We start from the raw sequence: 20,241 nt of genomic DNA, 5'->3' as shown, positions 1-20,241 counted from the left end.
AACAGAGGTAATTAGTTTTTAATTTATCCTGGTTTGGATATTTTAGGTTCTGAAATACATACATACATACATACGCACACACGCACAGACACTGTCTAAACAGCAATCTGTATTAAGAAATCATATTTCTTAAAACTACTCCTCACTAGCATTTACTATTTACTCCACCAGCACCTAATAAATATATCAAATATAATATAATCATATAGGCTGCCACCTTGGAATAAAGAGAATCTTATTTCCGTACTCTAACATTTACTACCTGGAGAACACTACAAAATGGAGTGACTGGTTGCTCCTTTAGCTGTTTACTTTGCATTTAATTTTTTTTCTCGAAAATGAGTATTTTAAGTAAAAAAGTAAGCTTTAATTTCTTCCAATCAATCATACAATGGTAGTGGCAAAGCAGAGGGGGATTGTGACAAAAGGTTCTTCCCAGCCTCATCTCAGAGTATTGGCTCCAACAGGACTATATAGAACTTTAAAATCTCACTAAAATCACAATTCTATTTTTACCAATGTGATAAAACCTGAGGAGAATTAGTTGACTTGATCGATTAAATAAGCAAAGCAGTTAAAGAATCAAGATTAGAACACAATTTACTTTAATTCTTACTACATTACCACTAAAGCAGTATTCTTCTTTTCCACGTATACTAGCAGGCACACACATGTAGGCAAAACAACCATCCGTATCAGTCTCATACTCACACATCAAACTGAAGACTCTTGGTAAAATTTGTACCATTTCAGGGGATAATCTACAGTAGTTTGGAGCCGGGAACATTTATTCCTATTTCTTATGTTATAGGTTACAGAAAATGTAATACTTTAAATCAGCAATTTTCAGTCTGTGGATGGCTGAATGACTCTTTCACAGGGGGCTGCATATGATACCGTGCATAACGGATATTTACATTACTACTCATAGCAGTAGCAAAATTACAGTTATGAAGTAGTAAAGAAAATAATTTTATGGTTGGAGGTCACCACACATGAGAAAGTGTGTTAAGGAGTCGCAGCATTAGGACTGAGATCTTCAAAGTAGGTAGCCGGTATCCTCATTTTTCACATAAAGAAGGAGAAATTTTGCAGAGCTCAGTGACTGGCTTAAAGTCCATTATCCCAAATACATAGCAACAGTAGATTTTAATTCAGGTGTGTTTGATTTAACTGTCTGTAGTGGTCATTCATATGTTAATACACAAGCATACTGTTGATTTTATTTAATCAAAAGAACAGCCATTTTCATTTTTGCCTGTTTCCATGGCAGAGTTAAACTATATAAAGGATGTTTGGTTTAACACACACAACCTCCCAAGTGGTAAAACTGTAATTCTATTTTAGAAGCTAATAGGCTTTAAATTTTGCTTTTGAAATCCTTTATCACACGTTAAACATCATACCTGTTTATATAGGCTGTTAATAAAGTCCTCAACAGACTTAAAATATTCCAATGTTCTTTATAACTGACACATTCACCAGAAAAAGCTTATCTTTTATACAGTAAAACTCCAGCCAAATTTTAGTGAATTCTTGTGGAAAAAGAGACTGAGGTAATTTAAACTAACCATCAGATCTCACTTGTTTGCCCTGCCTAGTCTGACAAATGGTAAATATTCTTGGTAGGATAGTTGTAAAAATTAGTAACTTAATTATCTTGCAGATTTTTACCTTACCAATAAACACATACATTTGTGTGCATGTGTGGGGAGGGGCAAGAGAGAGTGTTTGGAGTTTTGAATTTGAAACGGGAGGGAACTGGAGAGATGGGTCCGAGGATTAGAGCATGTGTTGACTCCCAGAACCTACATGGCAGCTCACACTATTTGTTACTACAGTTCCAGGGGACTCAACGCCCTCTTCTGTTCTCCAGCAAACAGACACACGATACACATACATACATGCAGGCAAAACACTAATACATATAAAGTAAAATGAATCAAAATTTTTCAATTTGAAAAATTCCAAGCAACATACATGAAATTTAATCCATCCAACTTATTATACAATTGCTTATAGGAATAAAAAAGCCAATATATGTATCTTGAATATTATCATTCCAGCTTGAACTATACACATTGCAGTGTGTTAGTGCCGTAGAATGATAAGGCGAACTGGTCAATCTTCATGGGAGGCGTATCATTTTGATTTTTTGAGACAGTGTCTCATTTTGTAGCCCAGGCTAACCTGTAATTCACTATGTAAACCAGGCTGGCCTTGAACTTTAAGAGACCAGTCTGCCTCTGCCTCTGCCTCCCAAAAAGGCACCTAATTTTAGTTTTAAGCAATGCCAGGCTAAGAACATAATAAATATTGAATCATTAGTATGTCTTTTATTTGTTATGGGATAATCAATGATATATGTATGTACATTCTTTGTAGATATACCCATCAGTATTGTGATAATCTAAAATAATAAACCACTAGTTGAGTATAATGAAAAACTAAAAACTTAAAGGTTTATTCTAATACATGTTTTGCTGCATAATACCTCATAAATACTAATAATTAAAATTTCTTATTCTAAAACAACATTTTTTTCATAACCATCTACTAAGGGCTACATTTAGGCTACATTTAACTAGACAGACTGTATGAAGCCCCTTCTCATTAAATTTATTAAATAATACAATTAGTAAACATTATTTCTTCAGAAAAGCAAATATAAAATGGTCTGAAACAATTATCCAAAATAAAATAGTCATAAAAACTAGACTATTAATCCCCATTATTGACAAATTCTTTTTTTCTAAGACCAAACTGGATGTTACTCTACTATATTTTCTTTCAACTCAGTTATCTGCCATCACTCAATACAGTAACTTCCTACCCCTAAGAATCAGGCCATCATGGGAAATGAAAACCCAAAACTCTTTTCTACCTTCCTACCATCCATTCCCTCTAATAGAGATCAAGGGTGGGAACATTTGCTTAATGGATCATCAGAGGACATCTGCAGCTAACCTCTCTTCTAGTGGGAAAAGAGAGAGAGAGAGAGAGAGAGAGAGAGAGAAGGGGGAGAGGGGCAGGTTCCACTCATATACCAAATGCATAATCCCAGTGGCATACCATTTCTAAATAAATGCTGTCAGAGCCTTAAAGAATAGCCTGATACTGTATTTATTCTCAGGGTGACTTACCCCATATTTCTAATACTATGTAAGATGACTTCTCACAAAGGTGATTTATCAGATTTAGGATTCCATACCCTTCTTTCACCTACATGAAAAACAACTGTATAAAATAATTACTAAGGCTGTGTTTCATACACATAAGCATTTTTTAAAAATAATAAACATTTGGATCATAGTTACTAGCTCTCAACTTAAAAAAAAAGTCACCCTGTGAATAGAAAAGGCCAAATCCTACTGATAAAACCTGTAGGAATTTCTTTGGAAAATCATTAGCCTTTCTGTAAATTCAGAGGTTTTTTTTAATTGAGATCCATGTTACAACTAATGTATATTTTGGCAGTTAGATATTTCTAATGAATGTACTATTATCAGTTTTTATACTAAATAATATCATGTACATATCTGATTTTATACTTTGACTACCAATACCTAGGTAAGACTGCATTCTGAAAGTCTTAGACTGGCATAAGACAGTTATCTTGCTTCTGATTTACTCATTAATTGTAAAGCTGGAAGATCAAAATTACCTCCAGAATGCATTAGATTAAAAAAGGTTAAGGTCCAAAAGAAACATTCAAGGTTAAGGAGCTTTCATATTTTTTAAATTTATGTACAGGGAGACCTTTCTGGAACAAGGCTCTTAAAACGGGGCTATACATTTTATACCAAGACAAGAGGACAGTGTTGTTCCTGGTATATATTTAAATAGATCCTCTCATTTAAAACTTCAAGTTAAAGTGAGTAGTCCATTAAATGTATGTGAAATCCATTAAATATATATATGAACAAATCTGTATTTATAGGACATACCAGTTAGCATTACTATTCATAAGCAAATTATTCAAATTAAACAAGACAGAGATATATGCCACTAAGGGATCCTTACAAAAATCAGGTTTTCAATTGTCCAGCAGTTGACAGCTCACAATTATAGCCATTCATGAGTTCCTGGAATGCTACCTTCAGAGTTCAACTGGTCAGTTATTTATGGAAGACAATCTGTACTATGCTCCATTTAGGGCCAGTAATAGTTTACATCTCCTCTCATTTACAATATTAAAAAAAAAAGTCTGTAAAATGTACAGGCAGTTTAAGTCAAGTTTGTAATGTTCACTGTAAAAGTGGCTACACAATTCTTTATCAACCATCAATATAACCACCAGTTTATACAAATTCAATGTGAGAAGCCTTAATGTGTAACAATAAATTTTTATAATCAAAATGGCTGGGAAAATCTCACAACTTGATGCTTAATAATGTATGGTGTCAGCAGGCAGTGATAATTGATGATCCTTTGCTTCGGCCCTTTAAAGGTATCACTTACAGTAGCTGTTTAATATAAACAATCTCAAAATTGATTCAATATAGGCCCTACCTAGTATGGAACCAAAACTATGGGGCTTTCAATAAGAACCTAAAACCCACTTTTTGTTAACCTCCCATCTTCCTTCCTTTTGTTTAAAAACAAAAGAACTAAAAGCTGTTTGCCAAATCTAGAGTTTAAACAAAAACTGAGTATTTACAAGTACCTCCTTAAGATAGAAATGTATTAACCTATTTATAAAGTTTAAGACATAATTCCTCAGGAACTCTCCAATTTATATTACTTTTGAAGGATTATAAATGATACTGCAGATTTTAAGAATAGTAACCTCAAATTTTATTTAAAGTAATGTCTCTAGTTAGTACTATTTCTTACAAGTTATTCATCTGAGTAATTTAAACATGTTCCTGGAAAAACGTTTTTCTCAAATGTAAAGCTTTAGAATGCCCTCTTTTACAAAGACATTCTTTAAACAAACAAGACTAAACCCTATTTCTAATTAATGGATTCATTCCTTCACCAGGTGTGTTGGTCCAGTGACAAAACATCAAATGTGTAAGATTACATATTGGAAACTAGCATGTTTTAAAAAAAAAATGAATGAAAAAACTGGTAACATGCAATGCAGAATTTAAGACTGGAGTAAAGGAAAGAAGTGGCACATTTAAAATGTGATTATGCACAATCAAACCCTTGAAAAGAATCAACTGATGACAGTAGGAACAATGATATAGCACTGTGTGCAGTTAAAATATCCATTTTGAAATAAGATTTCTGAGATCACTTTTACTACAATGAGGTAAAAATATATGCATCTGTAGAACATATTCAAAAGGAATGTTTCAGAGTTTCCATTTGTCAACAGAGTTATGCTTCAATATATTATTCTTTTAGTTCTGAAGAATATAACTGTAGATGCTGTACACTGCAAAGTGTGTGAAGAGGAAAGATGTATTCTTCATTCATAGGTTTTACATGTAAAAGAGGAAGTTGGGGGAAAGTCATTAACTGAAGATACAGGGCAGTGTATAGATCAGAGAGGGTAAGTAAAAGATAATTTACCAACTTAGAAAATATAGGTTCCGGCTAGCTAGAAAAGGTAAAGTAATATTCTCCACCATCAAAGGTGAAAAGTAAATTCCTTCTGCCTGTCAAATGTGGCCCTACCCCTAAAAATAGGAGCAACTAGAGAAATAGAGGGATTTTGTTGTTGTTTGAGTTGCTAAATGAAATCAGTTTTGTTTTCTTTTTTTAACTTGGTAATCCTACCCATATTAAAGTAAATATTTCAGTGACTTGGCTAGTTGACTAGCTCACTTATAGACACTGAGTTCTCAAGTGTAACAAAGACTTCCCACAACTTGGCTACAAAAATCATGAACTTTGAATTACAGAACCAGAGATGAATGAATGCCAGTAAGCATTTTTAAACTAGCATAAGTATATATAAAATAAAACAGAGACTATGAGGGACTAAAATATAGAAGAAAAGTTTAGTATTTCAAGGTAATCTACTACATACCAATGATTTTAGAAGCTCCTATCAAGGTTTGATCCTTTTAGCACTTTAAGTTAACCTCTCTCTAAAACCTCCAGTGTAAGAAGATACCCCACTCTTTTTCTGTTATTTTTAATGTAGTATTAAAATACTGCAATTAAGTTTTTAACAAGGCTGGAATTATGTAATGTCAAGTCTATGCGACAGCTCCTAAAAAGAACACTACAACTCCTAAGCAGGCCATAACCAACATAAACTGCTATAGAATAGTGTAGCAATACACTAACTTTTACCTAAGCTTTTAAAAAGACATTCCTTACACTCTAGATAGCAGGAGTTGGTTGGTTACAGACATTTCATATAGTTTTTACTATTTAAGCATTTCACACTTCCCTTCCCTGTACTCAAGACTGATGATAGGAGAATATCTATCTTTACAGTCTTTTTTGTTTTCTTAAGCAAAAGTAGTAGCTTTGAGAAGTTACTGGGAACCTTCATGGACTCCTTTGTTAAAAAGCTGACTTAGGAGAGTCAAAGACAGATCTCACGTTTGCTTCTATTCCTCTGCTTCCCGGACCACAGAAGGTCTTCTGGTTTTCAGTCTTACAGAGTTTCAAAACTAACTCTGCAAAACTCTGCCATAAGTACAGAAAAGTAATTAATACCTTAGAAAGGGGCAATCTTATTGATGGGGAGGGAGGGGGTACCAGCTCCCATCTTTAAATTGTTAAGCTGAAATACATTGAATCACTATCCATTTAATTGCTTTAAACAAAACACAAGGACTCTTCTTACACCTCTACTTTAAAACTTTGAATTGATTTTTTACTAAGTTTTAAAACTAAAACTAAAGCCTCAGTGGGGGAGGGGGGCGGAGGGAAATCTCCCACAACTGTATTTTAAACAGTTTGAGTCAAGCAATTCTACAAGATATTTAAAATAAAAGGTTCCATACCTGTCTTCATCACCATCAACAGGAATAGCAATGCTGAACACAGAGGTGGCCAAACTGTTCATAGGTGTTAGCTGAAGGGGGTTTGCCAGGGCATCTGCAACTGGAGGCTTCACAACAGGCTTGTTTTCAGCAATGAGAGAAAGTGGTGGTTGAGGTAGGGGTTCTGATTTTCTTCTAGTATCGTCAACTTGCCCGACTAAAGGCTGGGTCTGAGTCTGAAACTGGCTTAGGTCAGACTGTGGTAGACTTGTTGGTGCACTGTGTGTGCCTTGCACTAAGGGCGGCCCAACTTGTTGGATGACGCTGCTGCTGCTCCGGCTGACTGGCGTATGGCTGCTCAGCTGCGGAGACTGGCCCAGAGGCGCGGGTACATTTGGCATAGTAACAGAAGTGGTGGGCACACTAGGCACGCTTGGAGCGGGTACCGCTGCAGGCACGTTTGGAACTCCGGGCACCACGGTGTGAGGACCACCAGGCAAGGCTGACAGCTGACCACTGCCACCCATTTGCGATGGAGGCTGCATGGACTGGGGCTGCCCAGCCACGGTAAGCCCAGAGCCTGGCTGCACCATGCCTCCTATAGCAGCTGGGGCCACCCCGGCCGGTTGACAAGGAACAGCCTGGCCGCCGGGAACCGGACCTGGAGCCACAGCTTCACTGGGCTGGGAAGAGGCTCCCATCATCTGCGCACCCAAGGAGGAAACGCTCGGACCAGACCCCAGAGGAAAGCTCGCCGCAGAAGCAGAGGTCGAGCCAGCACTTGTGGACAAGGGCTGCGCAGGGCTTGGCGGCTGCAGGGCAGCGTGGGGCTGCAGGTACTCACTCTGGCCGGAGGGCTGGACCGGCAACAAATGCCCTGGTGGTAACTGAGGCTGGGGATACGCGAACTGCTGCGGATGATGCTGTGGCAAAGAGCCGACCGCTGGGCCCTGCTGAGCTGCCAGGGCAACAGGCTGCTGCGCCAGGTTTACATTCATCGGTGGCAGGCCCTGGCCAATAGGCCCCGGGAGGGCGCCGCCGGCCACGGCTCCCTGGAGCTGGGTTGGCTGAGCGGCTACCGTCATTGGCTGCGGCCCGGTCGCCGCTCCGGGGAACGGCGGTAGCGACGCCGAACTTGGAGCCACAGCCCCACCTACGGGCGGTGGAGGCTGTGGCTGCCCAACGCTGAAACTCTGCGGCTGGGCGAGAGTGGGCTGGCTCATTTTCTCCGACGGGGGTAGCTGTGACACAGCAGTCAAGGAGCTGTCAGTTCCCGAGTCCAGCCCGTGCGCCCCCTGCATGGAGGCCACCACCACCACCACCGACCCTCCGGTGGCGCCCAGGCCGCTGTCCCGCTCCGCAGTCTGCTCCAAAGTATTGCTGTGTCTAATGCAATCCCCAGACCTAGTGAGGACGCTACTATCTGAATCCCGCTCGTAGTATTCCATACACGTCCATCGGCCGCGCCGATAAGGCTCTCCGCTCCCGTGGTCTAGCTTGATCACGCGGAAACGGGAACTACAAGTGGCGGGGGGCTGAGACGGAGTTGTACTACCTGGGCCCGGGGCAGTCACCGAAGTGGCGGCCGCCGCCAGCGTCTGGGCGAGTGCCCCCGCCACGCTCCGGGCCGACACGCCGCTGCCTCCGTTGGCGGGCGCAGCTGAGGCGGCTGCCAGCTGCCCATCTAGGATGAGGTTGGGGGACACGGTCCCGGGAGTTTCCGCATCCCCGACATTGTTGAGCGTCTCTTCGGAGGAGCTGCGTTCACACACCTCCTCGGGGCCGTAATCCGTAGCCCGAGAGACGTCGAAGATCTCGGAGGACACGTCCTCCGTGCGCGACTCGTCCGGGTCGTCCAGGCTCTCGGTGTCCTCGGTGATGCTAGTGGCCACCTGGGCCGTGGTGACACTGGTGATCTGGAAGCAGCTCTTCTTCTTGGCTGGCATCTTCGACATGGTGGAAAAAGGCCGGAGGGACGGAGGCTCCTCTGGGACCCCCCCACCGGAAACCGAGAAGGGCCGAGCACGGGTCCCCAAAGACAAAGTCCGAGTTCGCGCCTGGGTCTACGGCCCACGCCGCAAGTCACGGTCTGCTCTGGGCGCCGGCGTCTCGGCGCGACATCCTCCTCCCTTCCTTCCTTCTCACCTCCCGGGGCCGCCGGTGCCTCAAGTCAACCCGTCAGTGACGGCTGGAGCGTGGTTCAGGGGCGGGCCGGCTGCTCGCACGGGGGTTCAGCCGCCCCGGTCAGTCCAGCCCAGCGCTCGGCGCGGTCAGCAGGCCCGGCTGGGGGTGGAGCGCAGGGCGCAGGAGGCGGCGGCGGCGGCGGCGTGAGGGGCGGTTCTGCCCCGCTCGGGCTCCTCCGGCCGGGGCCCGCGGCTGCTCCCGCGCGGCGACGCGGAGGAAGAAGGCGGAGCGGCGAGGCCGGGACCGGTGCTTCCTGACTGGGCTGGAGGTCCGCGGCGAGAGGCAGCCCTCCGTCCCGGGCTCTAGCCCGAGCGTAGCCCAGGGGCCATGCCGGCGGCGGGGGCGGAAGCCCGCTCGGGGGCGGGGAAGGCCGGCAGTCTGGCCTCCCTCAGGGAGCCACCCCGCGGCGGCGGCGGCGGCGGCGGGGCCCGGCCTCCTCGCGGCTCTGAGGCGCGTGAGGGGCGGCGGCGGCGGCGGCGGCTGAAGGAACGGCAAGCGAGCGGAGGCGCTCGGCGGCGTGAGGGGACCGGTGGCGGCGTCTTCCGCTTCTCCTCGGCGCGGCCGGCTCGCAGACCTCGGAAAAAAAAAAAAAACAAAACCTGAAATTCAAACTGCTGAAGCAGCGGCTGCAGCTCCCTCCACTCGGCCAAGATGGGGCTGAAATGGCCGCGCCAGGGATGCTGGGAGGAGGAGCAGCAGCAGCCCCGCAGCCGCCGCCGCCGCAGACTAAAATGCCGCCGCTGCCGCAGCCACCGCCAGCGCCGCAGCCGCCGCCGTTCCGTGACGCGCCGGCGTCGTGACGTCACCGACCCGACCCGCCCCCTCCGGTTTCCTGCAGCTTCGCGTGGAGGCTAGGGGGGGGGGCTCGTGGGCGGGGCTAAGGGTTAGAGAAAGGGGAGCGAGTTCTTTATTTAAAAATTTTCAAATTTAAATTTCACGCCGCGGGTTCATTAGGAGTTGAGAAACCAGAGGACGGTTTTAAATTGCAAGACGGTTTAGTACCGGAGTGTGGAGATTCTGGATGACTGGAGGTCATGTGCTGTGTGTCTAATGTTTAGCATAGTCTTAGTGGAACCAGGGCGCTAGGGGAGAAAACTAGGGCGATCGGGGCAGCCCTAGAAGTGCGTGGCTCTAGACGTTAAAAGCCCTGAAAATATATGTTGAGTACCATAGTAAGAAAAGTGAGATTTAAGAGAACGAGGGCGACTAACACAGAACACGAAGCCAGATTAAGTTAGAAAGATTATCTTGCAAGCTGAAATTCTGACTTCACCAACAGCGTCAGGGATGATTATTTCCCAGAGTAAAAGTTTTTGGAAAAAGATTAGGAATTAGTAACATATTCCAGTTTTTCCTGGATTTTCCGTGGTTCAAGGCTGGAAGAATTCATTTAAACCTTTGAGATGTTGAACATGAAATCAGCTTACAGGCTAGAAAGATGTAAAGCCTGTGTTAAATACTTGTAACATGCTGTTACTTGGTTTGCTTTAGAGCATGCACAGTGAGAAAATACCCCTTCCTGTACCAAGTCAGACAGCAGCTCTGAAAGTGCCACTGAATTTCCCATCTTGTAGCTACTTCACAACCCAAAATCGTGAGGACATTTTTTTTTAACCCAGTGTATCCTCCCCAGGCTACTTACTTAAACCGAAGTTGGCCTTGAACTTGTAATGAGTGAACTTCCTACCTCTGCTTCCCAAGTGCTGGTCGTGCACTATGAAGTTTCAAGGGCAAGGATGTTATTTTAAACACCACTCTTGAACTCTGACATAGGAAAACAACCCCCAGTTAGCTAAAATCTAAGAAGTTTTGCTGTAAATCAAGATGCCAGATTTATTGCAGCTTTTGTGAGATCACGTCAGAGTGAATTATTTAAAGTAGTTTACTCAGTTCTCTAATCTTCAAAGAACAGAAGTACTCTTTTATTAAAAAAAATGGATTGATAATTAAAATTTGCACAGAAAATTTTTAGGCACTTAGCTGTAGTTTATGGAGAGAGATCTTTTATACTCAGTAGAGACTGCCCTTCAAACCCAAGTGATAGAGGTCAGTGTGTGAACCAATACCTCAGAATAACATCCAGGTTTCTTAAGGGGCAAGAAGAATACAAACAAAGTCTTACATTACTTTGGCATTGTGGCAGAGATAGCTGATGGATTGCTTCAGTTCTAAATCTATAATTTTACTAATTTCTCAAGACAGTTTCCATCAATAAAGTTGAAGTAATTAACTCCTTAAATCCAATGTGAATTTATAATAGCTTATTTTAATTTTGATGTTAAAACTGGTTATCAGGCTGGGCATGGTGGTGCACGCCTGTAATCCCGGTGCATGCCTGTAATCCCAGCATTTGGGAGGCAGAGGCAGATGGATTGCTTTGAGTTCAAGGCCAACCTGGTCTACGAGTGAGTCCAGGACAGCCAAGGTTACACAGAGAAACCCTGTCTTGAAAAACCAACCAACTAAACAAACAAACAAATCTGGTTATCAGTTTATATTGTTGACCATATGACTTGTGGAAAAGTAAATAGCCTATGCTTGATCATGACATTGCATTATCATATTTTACAAACTTTGTGAATATTGCCATTATAGTCTTCAGCCACACAGATAAAGGGGAAAGCAATTGTAAGCAGTCCTTCTTAAGCAGTAGGTAACGGGTCTACTATCAAATGAAAGTCAAGATAAGACTAATTTGAAGAAATGAGAATAATATTTCTGGCACAAAGGGATAGAAGATGTTAAAAGACATTTAGGATTATAAAGTTAAAAATATTTAGATGGTTCACAAAGTGTGTGTGTGTGTGTGTGTGTGTGTGTGTGTGTGTGTGTGTGTGATTGTTTAGAATAGCATTTTCCAAAAATTTAAAGACCCTACTTTTGTGTATCCGCTCCCCCCAAAAAGTAAAGCTCATGAAGCTGAGACAGATGGATCACTTGTGCCCAGGAGTGTCAGGCCAGGCTCCTTACTACCTCATCAAGACCCTGTTTTTTTTAAACAAACATGCAATCCCTAGGTTTAAAAAAAAATGAAAAGAATTTATTAATTTATATTGTTGGGGAAAAGTGAAAAAAATTCTAGTTATTGTAGGAAATTTTGAAATCACTGTACAGAGGATAAAACAAACTATCCCCGAACAACAAAAAGTGTATAATTGTCCATAAGGAATTACAAGTCTACAAATAGCAACAACCAAATCCAGTGCCTGCCTGCAAGCCCCATCGCCGGGGTGTAGAGCATTGTTAAGAAGTAACACGGCAGCCCCAGCTGCCTGGAATTGGAAAAATCCTGGAGAGCCAGACAAGGGCTTTAGTGCATTTATCCTGCCTCTATGGCTGCACCTACAAACCATGCAGTGAAGGCTGTGGGGGCCCTCGGTTACCCCTCTCCTGGCCCCCAACATGACCATTTGCCTTACGTCCAGTACTTCCGCAGAGACTTCAGTTTTCAGCTGCGTATGGCAGGTACACTTAGCACAGTGCAGGGGGAAGAACAACCGTAAAAACTAAGGCCCCTTCTCCCTGAAGAGAAAAGAAGGCTGCAACACGGGCTTGTTGTTATTGGCAGACAGCATACTTCTTATTACAAATGAGGGCACTGCTGAATCATTTCACAATCATCAGAAGGTAGAATATTAGCAACAGGCTCTCAAGAAAACCTGACGTCTGTATCTCCCAGTCAACAGTGACACACTGAAGACTCAGGAAAAAACCATTACGCTGTCAGTAGAAATTAAGAACCGTCTAAGCCAAGGAAAATAACTCTGATACTAGAACTAATGTCATTGTCCATTGGATTCTGGGTTTTAGAAGAAGCTTGTGGGCTGGGCGGTGGTGGTGCACGCCTTTAATCCCACCGCTTGGGAGGCAGAGGCAGGGAGATCTCTGTGAGTTCAAGGCCAGCCTGGTCTATAAAGTGAGACCAGGACAGCTAGGGCTACACAGAGAAAACCTGCCTCGAAAAAAAAATATGAAGATTATTAGAAAAAATATGAAATGGAGAAGTGTTTTTCAGTTGTCTAAGCATCCAGTCTTTGGTTTATTACTAAGGTTTTCCTGGTGCTCCATTTCTGAAGCAGTATCCCATTAATAAATCCTCAGAGTGAAATTATTGTGTGAAATTATCCAAAAAGGAAGGAAAAAAATACACTGAAAAGGGACTAAGGCTAATGGAAGACCCTGGCTAGTTGTAAAGCAAAGCTCAGTTTTACTGAAGTATACAAATTCTTACTTGAGCATGGATGCTTAAGGTCTTCACGTTTATGAAAGTTACTATTAGACGTGCCTAGGATTCGCTACACTGTGAAATAATAATGACCTCTCCTCAGTTTGTAATGGTGAAAATCTCCTTGGGTCCCAAGTACATTTGAAGTTAAGGTATAATGTAGCAGTTTGCATTTGGAAGTAATATATGTAATGCTCTACTTATGGCATGCTTATCTCATTACTGAATTTAAAGCGTAATCTTAGTGAACTGAAATGTTAGTTCTGTGGCTCTGCCATTTTGCTTAAATGTTCCAGTGTAGCAGCATGAGAGAAGGCTACCAATAACTGTATTTCTATATTCTTCTATGTTATATGCAGCCACTGGCAATAGCGTGAATAGCATGAATAACATCTATATTACCTTTATACTTGCTCGCAAACCTCTTAATCCCTCACTTTCCCAATTCTGAGGGGAAGTAGTCTAGTAGCACCGAGTTATACTACAGAAAATGACGGAAGAATATATGGAATAAGACAAACATGGCACTTCTTTGACACACTGAAAGAAATGACAGAGCCTCAGAGGCTGCTATTGGCAGTGGCATTTCCAATATCATTAAGAAAAGTAATAATTAGAAGAAGAAAGGAGTGGGGCTGGGAAAGTGGTTCAGTGGTTAAGAGCACTTGCTGCTCTTCCAGATGGCCCAGGTTCCATTCCCAGCACCCATAGGTTACCTTCTGTAACTCCAGTCCCAGGTGATCTGACACCCCCTTCTGGCCTCCACTGGCACTGCAAGTACAGGGTACACAAACTTATCTATGTTCATGCACATAAAAAAAGAGAGAAAAAATGTTTACTACATATACATATTTTTAAAGGAGTCATATTCTGTCATAGATGAGGTAGCTTATTTGTTAACATTTAATAGTCTTTTTTATAAATTGAATCATCCTTTATTTTATATATACATATATGAATTAGGTGTATGTGTAAATATAATTATATGTTGCTTAAATACTTTTTTTTTTTTTTTTGGTTTTTTGAGACAAGGTTTCCCTCTGTAGCCTTGGCTGTCCTGGACTCACTTTGCAGACCAGGCTGGCCTCGAACTCATCTGCCTGCCTCCGCCTCCCAAGTGCTGGGATTAAAGGCGTGTGCCACCACCGCCCGGCCTGCTTAAATACTTTTAAGTTCATAACTTCAACATTCACAAGACATTCCTAGTTTCCAGGCTCCTGGCTTATCTCCCTGTATTACTGTTGTCAGATTACAGTGTTTTTTTGTTGGTTTGTTTTGTTTTTTAAATATATTTGAGTGTAGAAACTTGTATAAATTGCACTTTAATATAAAAGATGTTTCAGCTGTTGTTCTTACCCTTTTAAAAAGTGTTTTCCTACATGCCGAGATAGAGCTCAAGCCATGCACATGCTAGGCAAACACTGTACCCCTGAGACAAGCCTCCAGCCTTGGATGCTGGTCTTGAGTGATGTTCTGAAGCTCATTCAAACTTGACTGATTGTACCATTTTTAGCAGACAGAAGCCAGAGACTGAGACACTTAGGTCAGACCTTGAGAACCTTGTATTTCTAGTTATGTTTTAGTTACAAAATAAGTAGCTCTTTAGCCACTAAGCATTTTTAGCTTTTTAACATTAGAATGCTTAAAATCCTACATTGAAAAATATTCTTATTTATTAAAATCTTGATTCATGATCCACGATCACATATTTGTTACTTAAAATGGCCATATAATAATAACCTGTTTATTGGCAAATTAATATTCATTCCCCTACCTGCTACTAACTTGGAATCTTTAGAAGAGAAAGAAGTTGAGCCAGGCGGTGGTGGCTCACGCCTTTAATCCCAGCACTCGAGAGGCAGAGGCAGGTTGATCGCTATGAGTTCAAGGCCAGCCTGGTCTACAAAGAGAGTCCAGGACAGCCAAGGCTACACAGAGAAACCCTGTCTCGAAAAAACAAAAAACAATAAAACAAAAAACAAAAAACAAAAAACAAAAAACAAAAAAACAAAAAAAAAAAGAAGAGAAAAAAGTTACAAAATGGAAGATATTAGAGGCAAATACAAAGTCAAGGTGAAAATTGGCTAGCAGATCCATTCAATTTGGCTCATTAAATCCCTGGATGTAAATAATAAATATATTTTCTTCTTTAAATGACTATGATTTTTTACTTCTCACCTATTTTTCTCTAAATTTTACTAGTAATTTTTCTTTTTTGGAAATTTACTCAACAATATAACTAATTCTAGATTTTAAATTATAAGCATATTTTTTATTGGGCCTTCATCAATACAGTGATTCTACCTTCCATGATCGTTAATACTGTCACCTTGACAGAATTCAGAATCACCTAGGAGACACACCTCTGTGTGTGCCTGGGAAGGAGCCTCTAGTTTGGTGAGGCAGGAAGTCCTACACAGCATGGGAGCAGCACCTGTTCCATGGACTGGGAGGGGGGTTGAGTAGGGGTAGGGGGGTGAAGGGATAAGGGTGGGGAGGTGAGTGGGTAGGGGAAAGCTTGTGAGGGGGTGAGGTCCAGACTGGATTAAAAGAGAAAAGGAAGCTCTTTCTCCTGAGCACGGATGCAGCTTCCATCCACACTACAATGGACTGGACCTTCAAACTCTGAGCCAAAATGAAGCCCTTTCCTCCTGCAGTTGCTGTTTTGTCAGACATTTTCTCACAGCAATAAGAAAATTAAGTAATACATCCTCTGTTAGAAAAAAATGTCAACCGCTCCCAGAAAATGTGTATTTTCAAGAAAGAACTTACATGGTGATTATTTAATTGAAGTATTTACCATTGAATTTTTGTTTTAAATCTTAGCTAAGTACTATGTTCAAAATAATTTTAAGTATTAGTATTTCTAGGTTTTTTGGTTTTTTTGTTTGTTTTTGAAACAAGGTCTCACTATGTAGGTCAGGTTGACCTTGAACTCACAGACATGTGCCTGCCTCTGCTTCCTGAGTGCTAGGATTAAAGGCGTGCACCACCAAAGAGATAAAGAAATGAAGTAATTCCAATACTAATGTCCCATTCAGGCTGTGGAAAAGACAGCCAGCCTGGGTTCTTCCTGCACACTTTATCTTCTTCCAGTCTCAGGCCCACGTAAATGAAGGTTAAATTCCTACACGGCCCCGCCCATGTGTTGTCCAGTCTGGCCCTGAACTTGTAATATTTCTGTCTTACTCTCTACGTTTGTTCTTACTGAAGTAAAAACTCAAAGAAGAGCTACCATATTTGATGATGCACAAACCATTGGTACTGTCCCTGGAACACATAGTTACCCCCCCTTTTTTTTTCTTAAGTAGAATACAAAAGAAGAAACATCTGTTTTGTTACAGGGTGCAGTATAAATGTGAACAGGTTGGTATAGATTTCAGGCAAAAATGAAAAATTGATTAAATCTCTTCAATACTTTTGAAATTATGATAACTATTTGATAAATTTTGTGTTTTGTAGATACTGTTATAATGCATTAAGTTTAAAAAATGAAAAAGGTAAACCAGGTGTTGAGGCACACTTTTAGTCCCAGCACTAATTAGGCAGAGACAGGCAAATATCTGAATTGGAGGCCAGCCTGGTCTATAGAGCAACTTCCAGGGTAGTCAGGGCTACACAGAGAAATCATGAAACCATATCTTTTTTTTTTTTTTTTTTGAGAAACTATGTCTTGATGTCCCTCCACCCCCCCCACCCCCCCACCCCCCCCCCCACCAAAAGAAAGAAAGAAGTAGCATGCCAAGATTATCAAGCAATTCTTAAGGGATATACATACTCTAATATTACCTTTTTACTAAATATCATTTTTAACCTTTATTTTACAGCCTAATTGTGAAACTAACAAATAGACTGATTACATTATAGTAGATAATAGAATTTTTGGGTTGGGGGTGGAAATACATTGCCCAAACTATATAGTTCATCTTACTAATGGACTTTACTACTAGTTGAATTCTGTTTTCAAAATCAAAACTAGCCAGGCACGGTGGTGCACACGCCTTTAATCTCAACACTAGGGAGGCAGAGGCAGGCAGATCTCTCTGAGTTCAAGGCCAGCCTGGTCTATAAATCAAGTCCAGGTCAGCCAGGGCTATTAGACAGAGAAACCCTTCTCAAAAAACAAAACAAACACAAATGCAAACAAAAAATAACCCCCCAAATCTAAACCATTATAAAGATTTTTTTTTTAATTTGATGAAGAAAACTTAAGCTACGAAGCAAAGAGTTGAACAAAATTGTTTTTTTATCTGTCTTAGTTCTTAGTGACTTTTTCTTTTTTTTTCTGTGAAGAGACACTGTGGAACGGCAGCTCTTATCAAAGAAAGCATTTCCTTGGGGACTTGCTTACAGATTCAGAGGCTTAGCCCATTGTCATGATGAGGAACATGGTGGCAAGCATGGCAGCCATGGTGCTAACAAAGCAGAGAGAGCTACTTCCTGATCCATGGGCAGAGAGAAAGACACTGGGCTTGGTGTTGGCATCTGGAACCTTAAAGCCTACTCTCAGTGACACACTTCCTTCAACAAAGCCACACCTCCCAATTATTCTAATCTTTTTCAAATAAAACCATTCCTTAGTGACTAAGCATTCAAGTATATAAGCTTACTGGGGACATTCTTACTCAAACCACCACATCATGTTTGAAAGAAAGTTATGTATGTATAGGAAAAGAATTTGGAAATACGTCAGAATTTTGATGATTGCTGTCTCCTCAGATGGGATTATAAGGTGTTTTACTTTATTCTTCAGTTTACAAATTTGCATTGTTATAGATAAATTTATTACAGTTATATTTTTTAAAGCATAAAATGTAAAAGGCTAAATCAAAATAACTTTGTAAAGGTAGAACAACAGATAACAGTACTATTTTAATAATTGAAGTAAAATGGATGACACTTCATAAATGTGAATGCTACCAAATAGTAGGAATGACTAATGCGGTTTTCAGTTAAATCTAGCTAATGCAAAGGAAATTTTAGAAGTCGATACATTAAATAAAATAGTTCATAAAGGGATTAGAAGGACAAGAAAATAACTAAAATAAGAGAAGTAGAATTAGAAGAAAATGAAATGTTTTGAAGCTTGTCCTGTGTGGGCTCTGCAGAATTCTTGTGAACTCTCTGTGCCTGAACAAGTCATAACCTCTATGGCCTCAGTTTACTAAACTGTAAAGTAAGGAGGCTCACTAAAGATCCCTATTTTTAGTACCACTATTTTTAATACTAAGAATTTTTTGAATGTAGATTCTTAAAGACAAGTTTGTACTCTTGGCTTTAAGTACAGCAGCTGGCTTCTGAATGCGTCGACAAAATGTCTGACGCGACTCTCACAGCACTGATTGGGCCAGTTATTGCCTGTGCTCCCTCCTTTTGTTGTCCTCCTCCTGGATGCACTCCGCTGCCTTCTAGGAATGAGACACTATGGTCTTGATCAGCAAGGAGCTGTTGTTCTCTGGCGTCCAAGATGGGTTTTAGCACTGAAAGGGATTGGCAGGTCAGAGGTTTGTAAAATAGAGAGCTTGTATTTTTTTTTCTGCTCCTCCCTTCTAAATGCCAGTAATATAGATACCATCTTTCTACAATCCAGCTTCTATGAGATTCCTTTCATCCTTCCATCTCTCACTGGGCACTGTCATCTCTAGGTGTCACAGCATCCACGTCCTAGTTTCTGAGTGCCCTGGTACTCTCTCTTGGATCTCCTAACTTTGTCCGTGTCGTTCATCTACACTCAAAATCCTCTTTCAACTGCGTGTTCAGCAGCCTATCAGCACTGAATGAATAATGTATACAAGTGATTAAATTCCCACAGTTTTGTTCAGATCCAGTGTTTCCCATTTTACTTAGAGTGAGAGTCAAAGTCTTGAAAATGTCACTTGTGCCCTTCTCATTTGCATGGTGGATTTCCTTACCTCTGTTAAATCACTTTCCTTTGCAGCCTGCTCTATTCAAAATAGTGAGTTCCTCACTCTCATTTATCTCCTAGTCATCGTTCCTGTCTCCCCTTCTAATACCCTATATTATATACACATTTTGTTTGTGGCGTATGTTCCCTCACTAAAATGGATTACTCTAGGAGAGGAACTGCTATCATTTGTCTTATTTATCCCGTGTCACCAGTGTCTATCATTGAACCTGACACAACAGATTCTATGTAAATATTTTGTAAGAAGCTGGTCTTCCATTTTTATAACAGCCTAATATTTTCATTCATCATTATGGAAGTAAAAGCAATATGGTTGGCCAAAATCATAGAATATCAGTACACTGAAAAATTGTGAAGATGGGTATTAAATACTTTTGTTGGAGGGAAAAAAATTATCTTACTTATTAGACAAAAGAAATTCCTTTATCTTTTTATTGAAGCATTTTATTCTTTTGAAAATTTTTATAAAATATGCAGGTGTATATTGGAGTGTATGTTGAAATCTGAGAATACAGCATTTTTAATATTTTACAGAAAACACATGATGAAATTTTGGTCAGGAAAATACTTTGACAGCCTTTTTTTACTGAAAAGATTTTTTTTCATACAGTATTTTTGGATTATGATTTTCCCTCCCCCATGTCCTTCCCAATCCTCACCACTTTCTTATCCACCCAAATCAGCACCCTTCTTTCTCTTGTTAGAACACAGGCAACACAATGATTAGTAATAATGATGATAATAAATAAGTTAAAACAAAAAGAAACAATCCGGAATAGAACAAAATAAGCAACTAGAAACAAAAGAGCCAAAGAAAAAGCAAAAGACATACATATAAATCCTGACACACACACAGAAAACCTATAAAAGTAAAATAAAAAAAACATAATATATAAGCAAATGGTTGAAAAAGAAGAAGAAAAATAGGGGGAAAGGAGGAGGATGAGGAAGAGGAGGAGGAAGAGGAGGAGGAGGAGGAGGAGGAAAAGAAGAAGAAGAAGAAGAAGAAGAAG

The 20,241-nt window shown here is 40.9% G+C and overlaps 1 protein-coding gene across 6 annotated transcripts in view; it reads right to left on the bottom strand.

Annotated features, from left to right (window-relative positions):
* TSC22D2 (TSC22 domain family member 2) overlaps positions 1 to 9,710 on the bottom strand; it is a 50,214-nt gene extending 40,504 nt beyond the window's left edge. For 4 of the 6 annotated variants that reach the window (XR_014776953.1, XR_014776954.1, XM_084769850.1 and 1 more), the window contains exon 1: positions 6,915 to 9,687. Coding sequence is in view for 4 of the 6 variants with exons in the window: in XM_084769850.1 (XP_084625976.1) it covers positions 6,915 to 8,848 (1,934 nt within the window). In the remaining 2 variants the exon portion in view is untranslated. Of the gene's footprint in view, positions 1 to 3,722; positions 6,595 to 6,914 lie in introns of those variants that run through there. The other 2 variants (XM_084769853.1, XM_084769851.1) reach the window with 2 other exon arrangements.
* Between the last annotated feature and the right edge of the window lie 10,531 nt (positions 9,711 to 20,241).

Source organism: Acomys minous (genome assembly GCF_964271855.1).
Source record: "Acomys minous genome assembly, chromosome: 19".
In the NCBI taxonomy this organism is placed as follows: domain Eukaryota; kingdom Metazoa; phylum Chordata; class Mammalia; order Rodentia; family Muridae; genus Acomys; species Acomys minous.
Note: the sequence above shows the minus strand (reverse complement) of the source record. Positions and strands in the feature narration are given on the sequence as shown.